This window comes from Sinocyclocheilus rhinocerous, unplaced genomic scaffold (genome assembly GCF_001515625.1).
Source record: "Sinocyclocheilus rhinocerous isolate Xijiao unplaced genomic scaffold, SAMN03320098_v1.1 scaffold4918, whole genome shotgun sequence".
Classification (NCBI taxonomy): Eukaryota; Metazoa; Chordata; class Actinopteri; order Cypriniformes; family Cyprinidae; genus Sinocyclocheilus; species Sinocyclocheilus rhinocerous.
This window is the reverse complement of record NW_015648530.1, coordinates 166,490-183,748: the sequence shown is the minus strand read 5'-3', so window position 1 is coordinate 183,748 and position 17,259 is coordinate 166,490. Positions and strand designations below refer to the sequence as shown.

Sequence of the window (17,259 nt, the reverse complement as noted above, 5' to 3'; positions counted from 1 at the left end):
GTAGCCTATGTGTGACAGGCCAAGACTTAGTATGATTCTAGGCTCTTGGTCGTATTCCCTTAAAGGAATCTATTCCTGATTCCAAGCCTTGAGCTCTACCCCGGGCCCAGGAGTTCTGGCCCTAACAGGTAAGTTTTTTGGGTATGTAGCCTAGGCCTTTGGTCTTATATCCACGGCTTATACCCACGCCACTTTTGCTCCCCTCAGCATGGTGGCGTGGGTATACCGTTCCCCATAGCGACCCCTAGAGGACGCAGTTTGAAGTTCCCTTTAAAGGGAATGTAATCAGGTTACGTATGTAGCCATGGTTCCCGGAGTAGGGAACGAGACACTGCGTCCTCTAGGTTTCCTGCCATGCTTCGGATGCAAGCTTCAGACAAAGAAGTGGATGATATGTTCTCCCGGCGCCTATTTATATTATAGTAGCACCGGTAGTGACGTCATGGCTGTCGCCGGCCAACGTGTTGTTGGTGTTTTTTCAATGTATGCTTCAGACACGGGTCACGACGAGGCACTCCCCATAGCGACCCCTAGAGGACGCAGTGTCTCGTTCTCTACTCAGGGAACCAAGGTTACATACGTAACCTGAGACGTTATCATTCTTGGTGTGAACAAGCCTTAAGTTTCATTGTGTTGCAGTGCTTTTACATTGGGCCTGAGGTAGAGAAACAGGATTTCTTGAAAAAGCTCAGCAGCTACCTTTTAAATTTTTTCTTATTATTTTAAATCCTTTAAACTCTCAAGCATTTGCTACAAAAATGACATATATTTAGTCTATAGCTCCCCTTCGTATTTTTTTTATTCGTGCTGTACCTCGTGCATGGTGTCCATGATTTTGGTCAGGTGGTAGAATCTCTGTGAGCTGGCCACCACTCCTTTCTCCTTCAGCTGGATGGCTTTCATCAACTCACAGATGTAGTTCTGTCTCATTTCATCAAATTGTGTTTGACTCTTCAAGCCTTCCAGAGGAACTGTCACAAATACATCATGTTAAATCATTACCGATGCACTACTACCAATGGTCATGTTAGAGTTTCCCGCAGCATTAGTGTTACAGATAAATTAAAGCTTCTTTGAGCTATTTCACCATGCATAAAATATTCCTTCTATAAACTACTGAAAAGATGTCGACTCTGTAAACAGTAAAAAATATCTTCACTGACAGTGTCCTGCATTGGCAGTTCGCCATCTAAACACAGCTTTCAACACAGCTTTTAACTTAGTCACACTGTTTTTTACATTGTCGACTGAAAACATTCTGCCAGTAAAATAATGTAGTCAGTACAATTGGAAGGCTGCTTTGGTATTACTGTTGTTCTCATTTGAAAATTGTTAGCTTGGAATTGAAACTTAGTTGGACTTTTCAAGGTCTCACAGTTTGCCAAACACGTATCTCTGTCTATCCATGCCGACTGGCATGGGGCCATTGGTTTAAAATTGTCCAGACTGTTAAAGGGTTAGTTCACCCAAAAATGAAAATTAGCCCACACATTACTCAGTAATGTGTGGGCTAATTTTCATTTTTGGGTGAACTAACCCTTTAATATTCCATTCTAAAACACCGATCTGGCCTGTAGAGGGTCAGTCAGTAAGAGTTGTATGGGTCAGAGAGGATTTATTACCAGTGTTGAGGAGCATCAAAGCCTTCATGCACAGAAACTCTTCCTTGGTCACTTGCAAGTTGGCAAATTCCTGTGGAACAAACTGCATAGCCAAGGACAAGTCGTAGATCGGAGACCTCCTCAGCTGATCACTAAAATTTAAACAGCTCTGTGAGAATACTGAGTATATGCATACCTCAATGTCTGTTGTTTACTGCATATACAGTATGTACACAACTGTTAATTGAATGTAGCTATTGGGATTCTAATAGCCAGACACATTCCAGAAATAAGTTACAAAACAGGTAAAGGTCAGTGATAAAGTGCCTGTTGCACTCACAGCAAAGTTCTTGGGAGTTTGAAATACCTGAGTTGCAGTATACTGTTAGCGAACATATGTGCTGGGAACTATCCTCTTAAGAGCACAATAAATAAATAAATGAAAACGGTGAGAAAACAGCATTTAAGAAAGCATCTGATCATAGTGATATGCATATGTTTGCTCCTGCTCTGCAATTCACTCTAGTCAAATCATGTCAGGTCACATGTATTTATATAGCACTTATTTATCACATACAATTGTTTCAGTGCAAGCAGATTTACCGTATAAAGCATGAAAATCAGTGTCAATGTCACTGTAGGGTCAAAAATTATCAAAGACTTCTGCTTTCCTGTCCCAAACCTATCTTGAGTAACAAAAGGGCCATTTGGCGTTCCTGAAGGCACAGAACTGCTGATATCGATCAAGGCCTATAGGCCAACATGTGTATACATCGAGGGTCTGCTAATTATCACACTCTTTTGCACAGTGGGTGAAGCTGTAATCTGACTACCTCTTTTGCTTTGCTCTTTCCTTTGCTACCTCTCTTTCTTTGCTGGGACTCTCTTCTTGGGGCTCTGCCCTCTCTCTCTCTCTCTCAGGTAATATTTTACATACATTGCTGGGTACAATTCATTAACTATGCTTTACCATCCTTCATCTATTTTGTAACCAATTCAATTGTAACCATAACAAAATAGTGTTATTAAACCATTTCAATTATTAATTATGTGCTAACTAGTCTTGATTCAAGGTTAATATTAAAGTGCTACCTATTGCAATACAATAGTCACTCAATAGCAACGCTCTCCCACATATTTAGCTATTCTAACTGCGCTTATTTCCGTCGTTGGTATAAGTGGCAGTGGGTGGTAATAGACTAGAAATGTACAGTTTTATACCATCGTGCTGATAACGTTTCTTTAGTCATTCGGCAATCCTACAGCCTGAACCACTGTAGGGAAACCACCCTTACATCACTTTCAATTGGATTTACAATTATGTAATTGCCATAGGCCAATGGTAGTTCAAAGGTGTTTACCAGTCAGTGCAAACTTTTCCATAAATTTCACTTTGGCAAGCTGTTACGAAATCCCAAACTAACTTTGCTTTGGACTGATTTTGTTTCGAAATGATGTCGCACCACTTAGTTTTACAATTTTGCTTGAAGTATACCAGGGGCCTTCACTCTTCTAAAGCAATAAGCCCCAAAAAGCCATAGTTTACAGTGAATTTATAACCGCTAATGGGCGATGTTAGGCACAACGCGAAGCAGTTATTCCATATACGTAGTAAGGTTTCACAAAATAAAACAAAATAAAAATAATAATACAAATAAAGTATTGGTACAAAAATAAAACAAATAAAGTGTAATGATATTAATAAAAACAGTATTCTTCCACCAAACAATGTAGTTCCTCAGAATCAGTTGTGGTTGCAACAAAGTGGTTGCCAAGCAACAGACAAACGTAAACAAAGGTGTATGTTTGTAGAGTAATTTACAGCAGCATCGAACATGGCTCAGCCAGTCAGAATCAAGGACCGGAACTATCCGTTTTATAAAAAAAGATTTGAATTCGGTTGTCTTTACTGTTACTTACTGGCTCAAGACGAGATCGGGCGCAAAGTACAGGTAATCAGTGTTGACATTCTGAAAGGTTCTCCAACCCAGCGAGAACAACATTAAACCCATCCAGGAATACTGGATTAACGTCATCTGGTCATTGATGTGCAAATTGTGAAAACCTGTTAAACACAGAAGTTCAAAAAAAATCTTTAGTAAAGCCTAGTAAATCACTCTTAAAAATAACGGTAACTCACTCTTTAAAATAAAGGTTCTAAAAGGAGGTCTTCGCAGTAATGCCATAGAAGAACCATTTAGGGTTCCACAAATAACCAGTGAGCAGTTCTTAAAAGAACCATTTTTTTTCTTTGTGTGAAGAACATTTTATTAATCTGAAGAACCTTTTTCCATTATAAAGAAACTTTTGTGTAATGGAAAGGTTCCACAGTTAAAGGTTCTTCATGGAACCGGAACCATAGATTCCTTTATTTTGAAAAGTGTAACCTCAAATGTTTATTGGGTTGATTGTAATGGTGTTACCTGGAAGAGACTTGGACCATCTGATAATCCAGAGCAGCTGTCTCTCGCAGAGTCTGTTGAGACTGTTGAGGAGAAGGTGGGGAAGCTCTGGTTGCGAGTTGTCATAGCCAGAGTAAACCACCTGTGGCTCAATGTTTTCCAGAATGCTGATAATCTGCGGGGACAGCTGCAGCTCACGGATCGTTGGCATACAAGGCAGGGAGGACACATTTTGACCATCAGCCAGCAGAGAAAACGGACCCTGGAACATCAACGATGGACTCAACCCCATGACCTTCAAACCCGCAAACCGCTTCATCTTACGGCCTGAAACACATAAATGTACTATAATGAGGGTCCATCTTGATCATCTTGTCACTTTTATTCAATATGCTACTGCACATTAGAACACTAATTAACTGTTGTGAGTCTTTAGGGCGGAAGCCAGTGTGTTACTTGATCTTTAAGGTCACAATTTCTTCCAATGCAGAAATATATTCATGTGAGAAGCCTGGGGTTATAAATATATTTCTTTTCAAATTAAGAAATAGTTTATCCAACAATATCATTCATGTTTCCTAGTGTTGATCAAAGCATTATGTTGTTGTTTTTTTGGAACACTAAAGGAGAACTTTAGCAGAATGTCCAGGCTGCTGCTTTACATACTATTAAAGCGAATGGGGACTGGGGCTCAACAAGCATCAAAGAGATTCGAGAAGATTTCAGTCTGTTCCAATCACAAAAACGATTGTATGACTTCAGAAGACTTTGAAAAGAGAGCATGAGTAATCTGAACAACTTTTATGAACTTTTTTTTATTTTTTATCACTGACTACCCCAGTCCCCATTCACTTTCATTGTATAGAAATAAGCAGCTTGGACATTGTTCTAAACATCTTCTTTTGTCTTAGACTGAAGAAAGTCATATCATTTGGGTTTAGAACAACACGGGGGTGAATAAATGACTTTAAAATGCTTTACAATAAAGTCCCTTTAATTAATGTTACTAGAAATCTTTTAACTTTATTGTTGTTAATTTTAGCTAATAAAAATCCAACTGTCCATTGGTAATTCATGTTAGCCCAGTTCTGTTGAATAATTTGAACAGACTTCTCATTTTAATAATGTATCAGTAAATGCTGGAACAAACATTAACCAAGATTAATAAATGCTTCAGAATTATTTTTCATTGTTAGTTTATGCTAACTACTATAGTTAACTAATGCTAACAAATGGAACCTTAATTCTGATATGAATCTTGATATGACTGGCCTTTGGAAGATATTCAACATCTTAAAATATGAGTGTCTATTAAGTCCAAGAAGCTTGAAATTTTTATATTTAATATATAAAATATACACAAAACCTAATATCTACAAAAAAATGAGTCACATGAAAGTTACCTCCAAGCATCATCCCTGCCTGGTAGCACTTTCTAAGACGACATGCAGGACAGTTTTTCCTCCTGATTTTATCAACAATACAGTCGTTCCGTCCAGCACACAGGTAGTTATGGTGACCTATACAAGAGACAAAAAAACCAAAAAAATTCTCCACACTTTAAGAAAAATTATTAAACCTATGAATGACTATGTGATGGAAAAAATCTGTCAACACAGGTGCACATAAATGATTCCAGTTCTCCATCGGAAATCATAGGAGGAACATGTTATTTTTAAAAGAGGATGATTTGATGAGTAAAGCGAGGAAAAAAAAAGAGAAAGGCACAGAGTGAATTGATTTGAAGCAAGGCTGACAGGGCATAGTGACATGGCCATGGTCAGACATAGTGGCTCTTACATATCTGTCCTCAGTGATAAGAATAACAAGGCGGAGAAAGAACACGGTGAACATTGGTCCAAATGATAATAACAGTCTTCTGGGACACTGTATACACCATGACTCACATACATTGAAACACGATATAAGTTTCTGTGTGCAACAACACTTTACAAAGCACTGAAAATATTAAAAACCCCTATGCAATCGCAATTTATGTTTTGTAGCTTGTAGTCCACATCTTTTGTTTGCTTTCAAGCCATCTACTATATGCTAGTGTGTTACTTAAATTTGGAAAAGCTAACATTTAGCATGTATGCACATTAAAAAAAATAATAATAGTCTTGGTCTGCTAGGAAAATGCCATTTTTGCCCAATCAAATGCTCTCTAAAATAAGATTGTCCCACCTCCAATATCCTCATGCTCATGGCTGTGAGGTAACTGAAGCCTATTGGCTAGCCCTTAAATATGTCCCGCTCAGACTTCCTGTTTGGGAAGTTTCCTGTTTCACGAAATACATCAACATTACATGAGAGAAGAACTGCAGTCTAGAATGTTCATGATAGATCAAGATAGAGCATTACATTTTGACAGAATTATTACAATAGTTTTAGCACAATGTTGCTCACCCTCAACAGCTCTCTTGAAAAACACCTTGCAGCTTCCACAGGTAAGAACTCCATAGTGGCAACCTGAAGCCTCGTCTCCACATATAACACACAGTCTTTGAGATGGAACCCTGAATGTAAGCAAGACACGATATTCTATGGATGGTATAACCAAAACACATCATTAATAACAATGGCTCAAAAACAGTTTGGACCAAATGGTTTTAAACCTGCAGATGTAACTTTGATATTTTACATTTACTGTATGCATTTGGCAGAGACTTTTATCCAAAGCGCTTTACACTGCATTCAAGGTACACATTTACATTTATCAGTTATTGTTTTTCCTGGGAATTGAACCCATGACCATGGCATTGCTATAGCACCATGCTCTACTGTTTGTAATGACACACATACACACACACATGTTGTGTTTCCATGTTTTATGGGGACATTCCATAGGCGTAATGGTTTTTATACTGTACAAACTGTATGTGCTATTGCCCTACACCAACCCTACCCCTAAACCTACCCCTTACAGGAAACTTTGTGCATTTTTACTTTCTCAAAAAAACTCATTCTGTATGATTTATAAGCTTGTTTCCTCATGGGGACCTCAAAAATGTCCCCACAAGGTCAAAATGTACTAGTATTACTATCCTTGTGGGGACATTTGGTCCCCATAACGTGATAAATACCAGGTACACACACACACACACACACACACACATTTCTTAGTGTTCCACAAGTGTCCAAATAGGGTCACTGTACAATATGTTCTGACCTCTTACTTTCTGATTAAGTGATTTTTAATGGTTAGCTCATTCAGTGCTATACGAGATGTGCTCAGTCCTGCTCCTTGAAATAATTTGGTTCTGGCTCACACCAAGTGGATGTAATATGTAAAAATATTTATTTATTTTATTTTTTATTATTTTAATTATTGTTATTTTTTAGGAGCAGAATTAAAAGCACCCTCTACATGACTGATTAGAGAATACACAATAAAATAAAAATGGTGTAGGATTACTTTGAAACAATTTTCACTAAGAAATGTATTGTAAATTTCAAGAATAATTACAATGAGATGACAGGTAACACATTGAATTAAACATTACATTTTAAGTAGAAAGACTGAAATAGTGTATATATATATAATGTACTTGTACTTATAAGAAGTACTTATTTACAACCTCTAAATTTTTTATAGTGTATATAACTCATTATTTTAATCGGTTACCATTCAGTACATAAGAGGAATTCACAATGAATTGGCCACAACCATGGTGTCAAATTTGGTCCAGCAGAACAAACAAAAATCTGGCAAGCACAGATGATTGCTAAATCTTTGTTTAGTATTTCCATTCGGCTCCATTTTTAAGACATTGGGGTAACAACAGAAAACTTGTTCCATCGTGCACATTGAAATGAATAAAGTTCATCTATTTCAATTTATAGCCTAATGATAAATACACATTTGTAAAGGTGACATTTCCAAAATAATAATTATTATGAATAATTTAATTAAAACTACACACACACGTTTAATACTATTTATTTAAATTCAGACAATTCAGCTTTATTTTGCTTAAATTCAATTCTGAATGAGGCACAACATACATGACATATCATTCTTACCCTGGGAATGCCGTGTAAACTGTGTGTGAGCGCGAGATGAACCCATCTGGTGAAGAATATCCAGCGTGCTCTTCATTCATAATAGTGCTCTGATACCAGAACGGAGAGTCCTTGGGTGAAATCCATTTGGAAATGTCCGTTTTGGGCATCATGGTAGCTGCGCTCGTTCCATCGAAATTCAACATACCTCTACCGAAAGAAGGCGATACTCTTCTCTGAGGTGGCAAAACCAATTTAGATTGATTCATGTCCAACTGAAAGTTAGAAGAACTGTCCACAGCTACCTGCTGGGCAGCTTGAGATGAGAGCAAAGCTGAAGACTCCTCAATAAACTCACACTGCTGTTTCTTTTCGGCTGGGTCGTAGCAGCTTTCAAAGGCGCTGATGTTTAAGCCGAGGTCGAAATCAGTGTTGGGTGGCTCCATAATGAGAGACTGCTCATTCTCATCTTTGATAAACGAACTCTCCGAAACATTTGAGTCCTTGGGCAGAAGCGCTTTTGCGCTCCACTGTCCGCTTTCGACTTTCAGAAAGTCATCCATGTGATCAGTATACGTTTTGGTACCGATAGGCAAGTCAAGCAGAGATAGCTGATCCAGAGCGTCGCTGCTTGATCCAGGCGCGCTGCTGCGTAAAAACCCCGCGTCTCCAAAATTACGCTCGGAGACCCTGCCGTGCCCAAAACACTCGTCCGTAAATTTTTCCATTAAACTACTTATTCCAGTCCTCATCTCTGTGGAATCAGCGAGAGAAGTGTTCACAGTGTCCATTCTGCTGTTAGTTTTGGATTCCATAATCACAAATCTGGCCGGCAAGACGCGTCCTCACTGTTTGGTTGGATGTTGTAAACTGCCGTTTAACCTTCTCTGTGTAGAGTATTCCTCCTTGTGGTGAGAGGCTGTACAAAAGTGTCCCTGCGACTTATTCCTAAATCTAAAACAACGACAAGTTGCTTTATTAATTAGAATATTTAGCCTATTTTGCAACATTTAATAACAGCATACATATACATTTATAAATGATATATATGATATTTAATATAACACGGATGTAGAAATTAAACTATATTTCCTATCTTCACAACGTGCCATTAAACTGTGCTGCCTGTTATTTATTTATGGTAAGACTTTTTAAAGTAAAGACTAGAGTTCAGGACAAAAGTCTATTTTGAATCAAACCAATTGTAGAAAGAGAAATGTTCACCTTTTGGCAACAAGTCAATGGCATAAAATCAAACAGAGTCTCATGTAAGAGTGTGATGGATGAAGACACCGAAATATCAAAACGGAGAACTGGTGGTCATGGAAGATCGTGAAATTAAATGCATTATAATGTTATCCAACATGTTCTGGACACATGCTCCACATAATGTGTTCAGCACGACTGGGGAGAGGGGAAAAAAACGTCCTTCTAATTTATCTGCGCAGAAGTTACACATGGAGAAGTTACACATTTGTTTCCAGACTGAATATGAAAATTAGGCTACGTACTAATGTCTGCATCACAATTCAACTGAAACTGTCTGTGACGTCTTATGTTTAGCAAAGTCCGAAAAAAAACTGACTAAGAATATAGGCTGGTTTTATATTGTGAATGTTCTTTGTTTGAGGTCATTCATTAATGTGATGTGAACATCCTGTACTTGTGTGCTCGGTTCCAGAAGGCCGTTTAAGAGCTCTCTTGAAGCTAATTTCCTTGCAGAAAAGCAAGATTTACCTACTCATTTTCACACCAAATAATTTCCCACTAAAGCATCGTTTAGTCCAGGTATCTAATGCTATGAGGAATCAAGTTTAATTATATTTTCAAAGTGTACTTTTGGTAATATGAATTTTTTAATGTTTGACTAATGAAAAACAGTGTTCTATGAAATGCAGGTTTTCGATTGACTTCATTGAGCAAATCATTAATAAGTGCCGAACACACCAAAGTTTGTGAAAATCTTATTCTCAAACCAACTATACTTAAGTTTCAACTTTGAAATATTAATTTCAAATCATTCTGATGGTACACTGACTTCTCGCACGCTCCCCTCTAAACTGTTCTGGGAGTATTTAAGTTTGCTTGAACAAAAAAAGTCGCAAAAAACCCACACAAACAGTATAGGCCAGGGGTTCACAACCACATTCCTGGAATGATGACATTCCTTAATGACGTTTTCCATATCTCTTTAATCAAACACACCTGATTCAGATTATCAGCTCATTACTAGAGACTCCAAGACTTGAAATGGGTGTGTCAGACAAAGGAGAGATGCAAAATGTGCAGTGTTGGGGGGGCTCCAGGAGCGTGGCTGGGAACCACTGGTATAGGCAATATGATCAATATGAAAACAGTAAACACCACTAATTATATCATGTTCCTATATGTTTTGAACTGTTTTTTTCAGCCACCATTGATAACAATTGATATCTCGATTGGCAGAGAATCCTGATCCAAGTCAAGGTCCTTTACTCCACTGGCCCTTTGTTCTTCTGGAATGAAAAATAGTACTTTCCTACTATTGCTTACCCACTTGGTTAAGCAGAAACCTCCTTCAGCACACAACTTCCGAACATCACTTGCTAAATCAATAGCTTCTTGTTCTGTAGATACAGATTTCAAGCAGTCATCCACGTAAAAATTGTGCATAACTGTTTCAACAGCCTTCGGAGATGATACTTCTTTTCTGCAGTCCTTTTCAGTGCATAAGAGGCGCAGCTAGGTGACGAAGCGGCTCCGAATAAGTGCACCATCATCCTAAATTCTTCTATAGGTGCATTCAAATTGCCCTCTGGCCACCAAAGAAAACGAAGCAGATCTGCGTCCTCCTCAGGAACCCTCACCTGATAGAACATCGACTCCACATCTGCCATCATGGCTATTGGTTCTTCCCTAAATCTGGTAAGGACACCAATGAGTGTGTTTGTGAGGTTCGGACCTTGTAGCAATTGGCTGTTCAGAGACATGCCTTGAAACGAAGCAGTACATTCGAAAACTACTCTTATTTTGTTTTTCTTTGGGTGGTATACCCCGTGGTGTGGTATGTACCAAACTCTGTTGTCGTTGCGAACAAGCTGTTCTGGGGGAACTTTAACTGCGTATCCTTTCTCTATTATACTTTTCATAAAGCTACAGTAATCTTCAAGCAAACTTGAATTATTTTGAAGCTTTCTTTTCAGGTTAGCAGCACGCAGTTCGGCAACACATCGATTGTTTGGCATTTTGATTGCTTCATTTCTCAATGGTAGTCTTACACAGTAATGCCCATTCTCAAACTTAGTCTTTTCCTGCACTGACTGCATGAACTGTTTGTCCTCCATTGACATTTCCTCTTTCTCTTCATAGTGGCGCTCTGGAAAACCTGTGTTGTACTGTTGAATCAACAATTGCTCTATTTCCACCACTGAGAGACTATTAACTGTATGATGTGGCAGTTTGGACTTTTCTGCAGTGTTGCTTTCTTTCTTGATGGGTCCATTCACCACCCAGCCCAGTGCCGTTTTCACAGCATAAGGTCCACCCTGTTGGCTGTTTATGATGTAGTCAGTGGATCACCAGTAAACACTTGGATGTCTTTACTTGGAAGCTGAATTTGTCTTTGCTGTTTCACAAGCAATTCAGTCAAGTCATTTTGCTTCTGCATAATTTGAATAATGCTGTCATCTGCTTGATGATTACTGTGGCCTGTGGCTCTTGAAGTGTCTAATGGTGGTGCAAGTAACACTGGATTTGAGATAGCCTTCATTTTACTTTTCCCCACAGATGAATGACCTGGTGAATATTTACTCTGCTCTGTTTTCAGCTCTGATTGCTTCTGGTGGATTCCCCTTCTTGGCTTAGATTGGACGCTGCTTCTGCCTTCATCTGATCGTTCATAGAATCCACTGAAGAATAAAGCAGTCCACTATTCATAGTCCACGATCGTGAAACATTTCAGTGTTCATTCACAGACGTTGATTTCCTTTATGATGTCTTGCCGTCGATTCAAATGCGCGCCGTCCGCGCACTTTCACGTTCGTTTTCCATATTTACAGCGAGTTTTTTTACTTTCTTTGTAATAGCAATCCGTTTAAATTGTCATCTTTCTTGCTTCTTTTTCATGTGTGAGCGTGATTTGAACTCTAATAACATTCCATAGTCCAGAAACTTTCTTTAGGTAAAGTTTAATAACAAAATTAACTGAATATAATACACATATTAAATTATTTACTTTTATAATTATTTTACAATTGCTTAACACACACAATTATTTATTTATTCCACATCTATATAAACAAATAACATATGGCTCTTACATGTACGATATCACTTAAGTCACAAAAAAAGCATAGTTACTATAGCTGACAGACCCAATAATCAAATCTTTCAGAATATCGCTAATAGTGACAGCCAATGGCGACAAAACTTTCCTGTTCTCCAAATCTAATTTGAAGTATTTTTCTCTCACACTTCTCACATCAGAGTGCTCCGCTGAAGGGGTCAAAGTGACCAAACAGGTTCTTTTCTTCCCTTTGCTGCATCTGCAAGGCATTATTTCCGATCACCTTGGCAACCAAGCTTCAATGAGCTGTGACACTGGTGTGATCACAAACTATCTCTTAAGAAAACACAAAAATGTGATCTTGTGCTAACATAATTGAATATTTAGAGTATAATAATATATTACATGAATCTCTGGAATACTTAATTCTGATTGGTCAACCTTTTAGCATTTTTGCATAATGTATACGAAATAATAGTCCCAGACCATCATGTCACTTTTTCGAATCAGTTACTCAAATCAGTACTTAATGACTTATTATTTACTTATTTGGTCATTATACAAAAATATTTGACTGCTCAGTGTATTTCAATGTGACGTGCAAAAAAAAAAATGGAGCATTTGATTCTGATTGGTCAATAATTGAATAAAAAGTGTCAAATCCAGTCAAATTGTCATGTCCATGTATTTATGCTTTTGTGAAGTAGCAATGTAACAATAAGCTAGATAATGTACAATGAGATTAGCAGGAAAAATAACTCACAATGATACAAAACTGCTACCCATGTTGGGATATAAGCAAGCAAGCTGTTGTTGAGGTCAGAGCTCTGGTAGTCAAGTCAACCAATTCTGATAAAAGCTTTTCACCTCTTCTGTCTATTTCTGACTCATTTCTAGACAGAGAAGCGCCTGGTAAATTAAATCTGTATGAGCTGCACTCAGCACACAGGTGGTGGGGAAAAAAGGTGTGAGGCTCTCAAGAGGTCAGGTTGAACTATGGTGTAACATCCCTACCTGTTACTGTGAGACCAGAATTTAAAATAGCCTATGTGTCGTGACAGCAGCTGATAACAATTGTTTAATGTGTACTCTATCCCCATGATTTCATTAGTGATCTGAACCTCTGGGCTGAACAGAATAACAAGGACGATCAGGTACAGGTTTCATACTGTAGGAGTTTCTAACAAGGCTCAATAAGTTGAACTCAAAAGTTTGTTGCAGTGGTTTAGTGTGTTGGTTTTTCAAGTTCTCCTTTGGGTTTAAATCAGGTGAACAAGGGGGCCACGCCCTTATTCTGTCATCTTTGAAGCCTTGCAAGCCAAATGGAGGGATTCTTGGCTGCATGTGATGGAGCATTGTCATGCATAAAGATCATGGCCTTCCTGAATGCTGCTGACTTCTTCTTGTACTACTGTTTTTAGAAAGTGTCTTCCAGAAACTGGCAGTAGTTTTGGGAGTTCATCTTCGGTCCGTCTACAGCCCGGCAAGGTCCAACTAGCTCATCATTAATAATAGCAGCCCACACCATTCCGCCACCTCCACCTTGCTGTTGCCTGACTCAGACTGGTGGTTTGTGTCAATCAGTGAGCCAACCACAGGCTCAGCCCTCTGGTCCAACAAGAGTTACTCTCATTTCATCTGTCCATAAAACCTACATTAAAATGTGTGTGTGTGTGTGTGTGTGCGCGCGCCACTTTATGTCACACCTTTCCTCATCAACAATTACACATCACCTGAAAATTACTAATACTCTATAATTATTAAGATTTATGTGGTTTGGGACTGGAAACATGTGCTCAGAGGGGGAAAAAAAACCTTGATCAGAATATACACTTGCCTAATAATTATGCACACACCATATTATAATAGTTGCCAATATTATAATATTTTTGTAATGGCTGTTTGTAAATAGTGGTGAACACAATAAAACCACAGTGATACATTCAAGCAAAAGTCAAATCGAAGGAAGAGTTATGATCTTAGGTCAAGAGTATTTTCATAAATGTATTTTTTTAATTGTAATTTCCATTGTTCATGAACACCAATAAAACCAATTATAAACGAGGCATTTGTTGCATCATGTGGGGACATAATTACTGATTATAATGACTTATACTGTCTGTTTAATCTCGCCGCGTAAACATAAAACCAAACTAGGCGTTTTAGGAGGGCGTGGACAAGTCTTAACTTTTATAAAGAATATCTCTTTGAGTTTGAGACTTTAGTCTTTGCAACTTTAGGGATCTTATCTATTCACGAACAGTTTGTAACACTCCAAAGAGAAAGGAAAATTTGAAATTGCATCATATGACCCCTTTAAGAGAATGAAGCCTATTTAAGTATAATTAAGAAGTTTTGCATTGTGATATTTTCATGAATTTAGCACCCAAGTTGTTGTTAAATATTTAGTAATGTATTTTTCAAGTATTTAAATGTCATAGTATTTGTTGTACTACCATTATTTTATGATATAAAAAACAAATTATATATTATAATATTGACAATCTTATGAGAATCACCACTTAGAATAATGAAAAGAGTGTTACTATTGAGAAAAACTACAGGTTTTGTTGACTGGCTAGTTTCTCTCCCAGTCTCCTGACCAGTTCTGCTAGCTCCTCCATCTGACGAGACCTCTCCTCCAGCAGCTCATAGCGTAAACTAGAGATGTCCTGCTTTATCTCCTTTAGTTCCCCTGTAAGACACAAAGAGGTTGATAAAGACCTTCTATCATCAGTGATATGCTTACATTACTGGATCATTACATGACTGACACGCAAACAGAAGTTCAACAACCTGGAAAAGTAGTTCCACTGGAAACCATATTTTAAATAAAAAATGAACCCTAACTGTGACGAGTGGGGCGGAGCCGAGAGCTGTGGGAACGGAGCAAGGCCGGTGGAGTAAATGATAAAGAGCGACACCTGCCTCGCTCCATTCCCACGGCCATTTTACCTAAAGAAGTGTAAAATGTAGATTTAAAATGATAAAACATTTTATAATTTTGGGATTTTAGTTTGGAGGACAGAAATCACAAAAATTAACTTTAATTTAACTAGGTGTTTGAAACCAATATATAAAAAGCCTGCTAGAGAATGTGCATGTTTGTGTAACTGGATTTTTGAATCTTTCCTGAGATAGAGACCTTCCTCATGTGACAACAAGCCTCAGTCTTCCCAATATACACTATTAACACCAAATAAAATATGCTAATATATAAAACATATATCCCTATATACACTCTTAACACAAAATAAAAGTTACAAAAAAGCGTCACCTTTGAATTATAAGGTCCTATCTGCACTCTGAGCAGTTTCGAGGTATTGAGCTTCAAAGTTTTTGCACAACTTAAAAAAAACAAAAAAAACATCACAATGTAAATAAGTTTAGAATAAGAATGTGAATAACTCAATTTTGACAAAGAAAGAACCTTATAATTCCAAGGTGACAAAATGCTAAAACATTAAGGGCCAGTATGACTGTAACAGTGGAGTGTGTTGACATATTAGTAATGGTCAAATAATGAGATCCCCAGATGGCAATAAAATGCATCAAAAATAACTTTTGTTTCCTGTTACCACATCAGACCTCTCTGGTGCAATAAATTTTTATGGATTGATAATGACATTCTTACATTGCAGAAGCAAATATATTTGTTGTACATGTTTCATTCAATGCATGACCAATTTACAGTACAGTGGTGTGAAAAAGTTTAATATTACACAAAGATAACCTGAGTAAATACAAACTGCAGTTTTGAAATTATGATTTCATTTATTACGGGAAAAAAAGCTGTCCAAACCTGCCTGGCACTACGTGAAAAAGTAATTGTAACTGGTTGTGCCACCCTTTGCAGCAACAACTGCAATCAAGCGTTTGCGATAAATGGCAATGAGGCTTTCACAGGAATTTTGGCCCACTCTTCTTTGCAGAATTGTTTTCATTCAGCCACATTGGAGGGTTTTTGAGCATGAATGGACTGTTTAAGGTCATGCCACAGCATCTCAATCGGATTTAAGTCTGGACTTTGACTTGGCCCCTCCAAAACCTTAATTTTGTTTTTCTTGAGCCATTCAAAGGTGGACTTGCTGGTGTGTTTTGGATCATTGTCCTGTTAATAAATGAAATTATCATTTAAAAACTGCATTTTGTATTTACTTGCATTATCTTTGCGTAATATTAAAATTGGTTTGATGATCTGAATCTTTTAAGTGTGACAAATATGCAAAAAATTAAAAAAACAGGAAGGGGGCAAAAGCTTTTTCACGGCACTGTATATGTCACTGTTGGATGCTACAAAAATACATTGTGAAGGCTAAGTTGCTTTTACACAAACAGGCGATAATCAATTTCTACCGTAACCAGAGAGGACAAATGCAACATTTAACAAATGCAACAATACTATAAAGGATCCGTATCTCATTTAAAAGGGAGTATGAATGGGAAATGATGGTGCCTGGACATTTACCCCAGGCCTGTACCATCCTACTATCCACCGATCTCATTTCAGAATATGATTACCTCAATTTCCTGAAATGAGTTGTTGATCATGGCGATGAGCATGTTGAGTAAGACTATAACCATGGTAACGCTGTAGACTCCGTAAAGTACATAGCCAATATTCTCAATGAATTTGTGCCCGTTGTTGATGACGACAGACTTGACCTCAGAAAATCCAAAAATGGCCCAGAATAAAGTTTTAAAGCTTTCCTCAACACTGGAGAAGAAGAAACAGACAATTAATATAAACAATGAAACATATTTCTGAAGCATTTATTAATCTTAGTTAATTTCAATATTTACTAATACATTATTAAATTCAAAAGTATTATCTATTAATATTTAACTAACATGAACAAAGATTAATAAATATGGTAACAAATGTATTGCGCATTGTTAGTTTGTTAGTTAATCCATTAACTAACGTTATCTAATGGGACCTTATTGTAAAGTATTACCCAAAATGTTGCTTTGTGTCTTCTAGTCT

At 37.6% G+C, this 17,259-nt stretch overlaps 1 protein-coding gene and 1 pseudogene across 1 annotated transcript in view; both read right to left on the bottom strand.

Annotated features, from left to right (window-relative positions):
* The window catches only part of LOC107709819 (progesterone receptor-like), an 11,552-nt gene extending 2,699 nt beyond the window's left edge, over nucleotides 1-8,853 (bottom strand). Inside the window, exons 1-7 of the mRNA XM_016514446.1 lie at nucleotides 8,030-8,853; nucleotides 6,413-6,522; nucleotides 5,407-5,523; nucleotides 4,025-4,330; nucleotides 3,522-3,666; nucleotides 1,623-1,753; nucleotides 814-971 (exon numbers count right to left, since the gene is read on the bottom strand). Coding sequence (XP_016369932.1) covers nucleotides 814-971; nucleotides 1,623-1,753; nucleotides 3,522-3,666; nucleotides 4,025-4,330; nucleotides 5,407-5,523; nucleotides 6,413-6,522; nucleotides 8,030-8,823 — 1,761 coding nt within the window. The 5' untranslated portion in view covers nucleotides 8,824-8,853. The remainder of the gene's footprint in view (nucleotides 1-813; nucleotides 972-1,622; nucleotides 1,754-3,521; nucleotides 3,667-4,024; nucleotides 4,331-5,406; nucleotides 5,524-6,412; nucleotides 6,523-8,029) is intronic.
* A 586-nt stretch (nucleotides 8,854-9,439) lies between these two features.
* LOC107709813 (short transient receptor potential channel 6-like) overlaps nucleotides 9,440-17,259 on the bottom strand; it is a 28,695-nt pseudogene continuing 20,875 nt past the window's right edge.